Source organism: Arachis stenosperma, chromosome 10, assembly GCF_014773155.1.
Source record: "Arachis stenosperma cultivar V10309 chromosome 10, arast.V10309.gnm1.PFL2, whole genome shotgun sequence".
Lineage (NCBI taxonomy): Eukaryota > Viridiplantae > Streptophyta > Magnoliopsida > Fabales > Fabaceae > Arachis > Arachis stenosperma.
The window spans coordinates 35,998,039-36,004,954 of NC_080386.1; the positions used below are offsets into that span (position 1 = coordinate 35,998,039).

General features: G+C 39.8%; 1 protein-coding gene and 1 non-coding gene across 2 annotated transcripts; one reads left to right on the forward strand and one right to left on the reverse strand.

Moving 5' to 3' along the window:
* Positions 1-895: 895 nt before the first annotated feature.
* LOC130958717 (small nucleolar RNA R71) lies at positions 896-1,004 on the reverse strand. Its single transcript, XR_009077824.1, has one exon. It is a non-coding gene; the product is annotated as a small nucleolar RNA R71 (small nucleolar RNA).
* Positions 1,005-4,849: 3,845 nt separating this feature from the next.
* On the forward strand, positions 4,850-5,338 carry LOC130956977 (uncharacterized). Its single transcript, XM_057883895.1, has one exon. It carries the CDS (start codon positions 4,850-4,852, stop codon positions 5,336-5,338), a length of 489 nt encoding a protein of 162 aa, XP_057739878.1.
* The last annotated feature ends 1,578 nt before the right edge of the window (positions 5,339-6,916 follow it).

The following is a 6,916-nucleotide window of genomic DNA, read 5'->3' on the forward strand; positions in this document are numbered from 1 at the left end:
CAACTATTAGTTGTTTGATTGCTTAGATTTGGCGTTTTAGCTTTAAATTTATTTAATTTTGCACCTTAATGTTTCGAATTTTTCTAGCTTTATTTTTCTTTAATTTCTGAAATTAAGTTTAGTGTTACCTAGTTAATTTTATTTTAATTTTTTTGTTTAATTTTCCTTAAAAATTTTGAAATTTTTAGCTTGATTTCTGATCATTATTTTCAAAAATTTTAGCACTACATAGTAAGTGTTTTTATTTTATTATTTTACATAATTTACCACACTGGGAATTCTCTACACTCCGACGTAGAAAGTCCCATATTTTCTTTTCTTTTATCTGTTTATGAGTAGGAACAGGGATAAGGAATCTCTTGTAGACTTTGATCCTGAACCTGAGAGGACTTTAAGGTGGTGTTTGCAATAAGCTAGACTGTATAAAGCTAGTGAAGCTTTAGAAAGGGAAGCTATAAAGTCCACTATAGATCACAATTGTGATGTGAATGCCAATATGGCAAATCTGAATGAGAATGAGCAGCCTAGAAGAGTGCTTGGCTCTTACACTGCTCCCAATGTATATCTTTATGGAAAAAGCATTGTGGTGCCTCCTATAGCTGCAAATAATTTTGAACTAAAGCCGCAACTTGTCACTCTTGTGCAACAAAATTGCCAGTATCATGGACTTCCTCATGAAGACCCAAATCAATTTATCTATGATATCATACAGATTTGTGATACTCTGAAGACCAATGGAGTGAATCTTGAGGTGTACAAACTCATGCTCTTCCCATTTGCTGTGAGGGATAGAGCAAAGCTGTGGTTAGATTCTCAACTCAAGGAGCGTCTAGATACTTGGGACAAGGTGGTCACTGGATTTCTGACTAGATTTTTTCCACCACAAAAGCTGACTAAGATGAAGGTGGAGGTTCAGACTTTCAGACAGAAAGATGGTGAGACCCTTTATGAAGCTTGGGAGAGATTCAAGCTACTGACTAGGCAATGTCCTTCGGACATGTTCTCTAAGTGGACTCAGCTGGATATCTTTTATGAGGGTTTAGGCGAAATGTCCAATATGTGTTTAGATAATTTTGCAGGTGGTTCATTGCACATGAAGAAGACACACCAGAGGAGACTGCTGAGCTTATTAAGTTGGTTGCTAACAACTAATATATATATATACATTTAACAGGAATCCTATGAACTCTGGGACTCCTCAGAAGAAAAGGGTTATGGAGGTGGAAGCTTTTGATGCACTTTTTGCTCAGAACAAAATTTTGTCTCAGCAAATGAATCTAATTACTCAACAGTTGAGTGGAATGCAAGTTTCAGATGTCAACACCCAGAAGGCACCTTAAGAAGCCTCTTATGACATGACTGGCAACTTTATGCAAGGTGAGAATTATGATTATGCTCAATCTTCTACTGAACTGGTCAATTACATGAGGAATGTTCCTAGAAACCCCAATAATGATCCACACTCAGGGGTGGAGAAATCACCTACATTTTGGGTGGAGAGAGCAACCTCAGAGATCACAGAATTTTCACAATAATTCTCAGGGCAGTTTTCAGTAGAATAATCAAAATATCAGCAGGAAAATTCTCAGCCCCATCAGAACACTAATTTGGAAACACTACTCAATAGCTTCATGCAGGAAACTAGGGCTTCCATCAGAAACTTGGAGGTTCAAATGGGCCAATTGAGCAAGCAAATACCTGAGAGGTCTCCAAGTACATTTTCTGGTGATACAGTAGTGAACCCAAGAGAAGATTGCAAAGGCTATTCAATTGAGGAGTGGTAAAGTAGCTGGTTCTGAGACTAAGGTCAATGAGGAACTAGTTGAAAAAGAAGCTCCAAAGGAGAAGAAGGAAGAAGTGGAGCACGCCCCTCTGAAGCGTGCCGACAACCTATTCCCTGATTCTCTTGACACTCATCCTACATTGCCCAAGGCTCCGAGTACAAGCCTAAATTGCCATATCCTCAAAGGCTTCAGAGGGCATCCAAGGACAAGCAATTTTCTAGATTTTTAGAAGTCTTCAAGAAGCTACAAATCAACATTCCTTTTGCTGAGGCTCTTGAGCAAATGCCTCTCTATGCTAAATTCATGAAACAATTATTGACTAACAGGAGGAGTTGGAAGGAACAAGAAATAGTGGTGTTAACTAAGGAATGTAGTGTTATTATTCAACATAACCTTCTTGAGAAAATACAGGATCCAGGGAGCTTTGTAATTCCTTGCACCATTGGAGATGTCACCATTCAGAGAGCTTTATATGATCTTGGAGCTAGCATCAATCTCATGCCACTTTCAGTAATGAAAAAGCTTCAAATTGAGGTGGTAAAACCCACTCATATTTCTCTTCAACTTGCTGATCTTTCTATTAAATTTCCTGTGGGTGTTGTTAAGGATTTAGTTGTGAAAGTAGGGCTGATAAACCATTATTTTATGGTTTATCTTGTGCTCAATTGAGTGGTTTTTATCAAGTTTTTGCACACTTATTCATAAAATTTGCATGATTTTACAATTCCTTCCCAATTTTGTTCTATGGTTGAAAACTTGCTTCATAAGCCTTTAAATTGTGTATTTTAATTTCCCTTTATACCATTCGATGCTGTGATCTGTGTGTTAAGTTTTTTCAGGCTTCATAGGGCAGGAATGGCTTAGAGGATGGAAAGGAAGCTTGCAGAAATTGAAGGAACACAAGAAATAAAGGAGATGACCAGCAAGGATCGACGCGCATGCATGGCTCACGCGTGCGCATGACTTAGAGCTTTTACAGCGACGCGTGCATGCACCTGACGCGGATGCGTGAAAAGTGAAATTGCACAGCGACGCGTGACACGCGAAGAAGACCATCGATGCGTACGCGTGATTGACGCGTACGCGTGACATGCGCCACGTGCAGAAATCACAGAAGACACTGTGGGCAATTTCGGGCTGAGTTTGGACCCAGTTTTCGCCCCATAAACACATACTAGAGCCAGGGGATAGCAGAGACTCAACACACATTCACATTACGCTTAGTTTTAGTTTTTAGTTTTGAATCTTGGAGAGAAAACTACTACTTCCTCTAGGGTTCTTGACATTTTTTTAGAGTTTTTATGCTTTTGATTTGGATATTGAGAAGAGTCACTACCTCCGTTGAAGTTTCCATTATTCCAGTTTGTTTCCTTATTCCCTTACTTTTTAATCACTCATTAACCCTGTTCAGAGTTACATATGGATATCTTTTATTTTGGAATTTATTAATGCAAAGAACTACTTTTACCTTTAATTAATTTTCAGTTATTATTTTATTTAATTTATTATTTCTTCTTTTTATTCCCTTTATATGGCTATAAGAATGGTATTCATATCAATGGAGTAGATTCCTAACTTGACTTTGGAGTTGATTAATAGGAGAACCTTGAGTTGGAATACTCAAGTGTTAATTTTAATTGGAAGTTGTTGGCTGGCTCTCTAGTCTCTAACTCTAATCCTTCCTTAAGGAGAGGATTAGGACTTCAGGTTCAGAGTTGGTTAGTTAGTTACTTGACTTTCCCTTATCAGGTAAGGGATGACTAAGTAGAAAAACAACTTCTTATTATTATGCTTGGGAAAATCTAACAAGGATAGAACTTCCAATTAATCTTCTCCGGGTCAAGGCTTTTTATTTCAATTACATAAAATTTCTCGTTAATTCTCATTGCTTTACTTTATAATCATTTATTTTTCTACTCTCCAACTCGTTACACTACCACTAAAAAGGAGCTTCTGGCTATTGTTTTTGCTCTGGATAATTGCGAGCCTACTTCCTTGGTACTAAGGTGGTAGTGTACTCAGACCATGCAGCTCTAAAATATTTATTAGTTAAAAAAGAGTCCAAACCAAGGCTAATGTGATGGATATTGTTGCTGCAAGAATTTGATTTAGAAATCAAAGATAGGAGTGGATACCATAATTTAGTGGTGGACCACTTGAGTCGCCTTGAGCACATTAAGAATGAATCCACTCCTATCAATGATGATTTTCAATTTGATAGCTTGCACGCAATATCTGAAGTACTTCCTTGGTACGCACCTATAGCTAATTACCTGGTTAGTCATACCTTCCCTCCTAGCTTTACTAAGCATCAAAAGGATAAGCTGAAAAGCGAGTCTAAATATTATATATGGGATAACCCATATTTATGGAGGTATAGTGCTGAACAGATAATTAGAAGGTGTGTGCCACAATTAGAATTCCAGTCAATTTTAGAGGCCTGCCACTCTTCAGAGAGTGATGGATATTTTGGTCCTCAAAGAACAGCTAGAAAAATTTTAGACTGTGGATTCTGGTGGCCCACTCCATTTAAGGATGCTACTGCCTTCTGTAAATCTTGCTCCCCATGCCAAATGTTTGGTAATATATCCAAGAGGGATGAGATGCCCCAACAACTTATGTTGTTCTATGAGATTTTCGATGTTTGGGGCATTGACTTCATGGGTCCATTTCCAAACTCTAATGGTTTCTTATATGTATTGTTAGCAGTTAATTATGTTTCCAAATGGGTGGAAGCAATTCCTACCTGTACTAATGATGCTAACAATGTTGTCTCCTTTGTTCGAAATAATATTATCTGTCGCTTTGGATCACCACGAGCAATCGTGAGTGATTAAGGCACTAACTTTTGTAATAGGAGATTAATAGGTCTACTAAGGAAACATGGCATTATTCACAAGATAGCACCAGCTTACCATCCCCAGACCAATGGGCAAGTTGAGGTGTCTAACAGAGAAATAAAGCGCATCGTGGAGAAGATTGTTAAGCCTCACAGGAAGGACTAGAGCACCAGGCTTGTAGATGCGCTCTGGGCTTATCAGACAGCATACAAGACACCCATAGGAATGAGTCCATTCCGCATGGTTTGTGGCAAAGCTTGTCACCTTCCAGTGGAGGTGGAGCACATAGCTTTCTGGGTGGTAAGGGAATGCAACATGGGATTTGAGAAGGCCGGAGCTGAAAGGAAGCTGCAACTACAAGAATTAGAGAACCTTCGACTCGAAACATATGACAAATCCAGGCTATACAAGGAGAAGGTGAAGGTTGTGCATGACAAGCAGATCAAGAGGAGAGAGTTCAGACTTGGGGAGTTAGTTCTCGTTTACAACTCCAGGTTGAGGCTCATGCCAGGCAAGCTGAGATCAAGATCGGAAGGTCCCTACAGAGTAGAGAAGGCAGATCCATACAGCGTCTTTCACCTGAGTCATCCTTCAAGCTCCAAATTCATCAAAGTCAATGGCCACCGCTTGAAGCTGTATCATGGTGAGAAGATGAAGCGCAACAAAGAGCTAGAGATTTTCCTCTTGGAGGATCCACCAACAACAGAAGACTGAGCTTGTGGACCGTCCAACTTAATGACGTTAAAGAAAAGTTCTAGGTGGGAGACAACCCACCATGGTACGATATTTCATTTTTTTCTTAGTTTTATCTTATTTTTATCAAGTGTCACTTTATGAATTCTGCATAACTCATCTGCATTATGCATAAAAAAAAGAAGGGGTGTTCGACGCACAAGCGTCGCTGACGCGTACGCGTCACACGTGAATACACAACACCAAGGAAGTAAACAAAGAGTTGGACAGGAGTGGCGCTGGAAGTGTGCTTTGGGTACAATCAAACCCACGCGCACATGTACCTCACGCGTGCACGTCACCTGCAATCTTGGTCAACCACGGGTACGTGTCCATGATGCGCACGCGTGCATCACGAAATCGGCGTCAATACGCTCTCGGACAGAGACTTATGATGGTCTTGGTCTGGAATTGTGCTAGAAGCACAAACTCCATCACGCGTACGCGTCCTTGACGCATGCGCGTCACCTTCCTCTCATGACCATCCACATGTGCGCGTGCATCATATGCAAATCCTGGTTCCTAGGATACGCGAACAGAGAGTTGTGCGTACCCGCCGCGGCCTTCGCGCGATTAGGACAATGGTGAGCACGCGTGCGCATTCCTTTTCTCGCGACCCACGCATACGCGTGGAGTACGCATGCGCGTCAACTGCGTCGCCTCTCTTAAACCTGTATGCCGCCCAGATATTCGTTTTCTCCCCCCCAAATCCTTATTTTCTTCATTCTTTCCTCCTTCTTTCTTCTTTCTTCCTTCCCTCTTCTCCTCTTTCCATCTTCTTCATCAAGTTTCTTTTCTTCCCCTCCTCTACTCTTTCATTCTTCATTTAATTATTGCATTTAATTATTTTTCTTTCTTCTAAATTTCATCTTAGCTTACTTATTTTTAGTTTCTTTTTCATTCTTTTTTCATGCATTTTTATGTTGGTGTTAAAGCTTTATTTGGGTCTTATATTATTATATTTGAGCTTGTGGATATTATGTGGAGTAATTTGACAATTGACACGGATTACTTATTTTCATTCCTATTTTCACTTGAACACTAAGTGTTTGTGAAAAAGTGATAAACCCCGTTTTGATGATTTATCTTGTATTGATTTTAAGAGCTTTTATCACCTTTTACCCATATTTATTCAATGAAATAGCATGGTTTTGTGATTGTCTCCTTATTTGTGCTTAGATTTGAAAACATGCTTTTAGACCCTTAATGTGATGGTTTTTATTCACCTTTGATTCCATAAGATGCCTTGATATGTTTGCTAGTGATTTCAGATTGAAAAGGCTAGGAACGAATCAAAGGAGTGAAGAGGAAAGCATGCAAAGTGGAGAAATCATGAAAAGTCAAAAAAGTTGAACTCGCCCATGGACGCGCACGCGCACCTGGTGCTTGCGCGCACCTGCGAATCACCCCATGGACGCGTACGCGTGCTGTGCGCGTACGCGTCAGTGGTGGTTTATGATTTTTTAATGAAAACGTGGCCAACAAATTCTGAAGGGTTGTGGGGCACAATCTCAACCAACTTTGGCGCCTAAATTGCTATTTAAAGCCAAGGATTAAAGA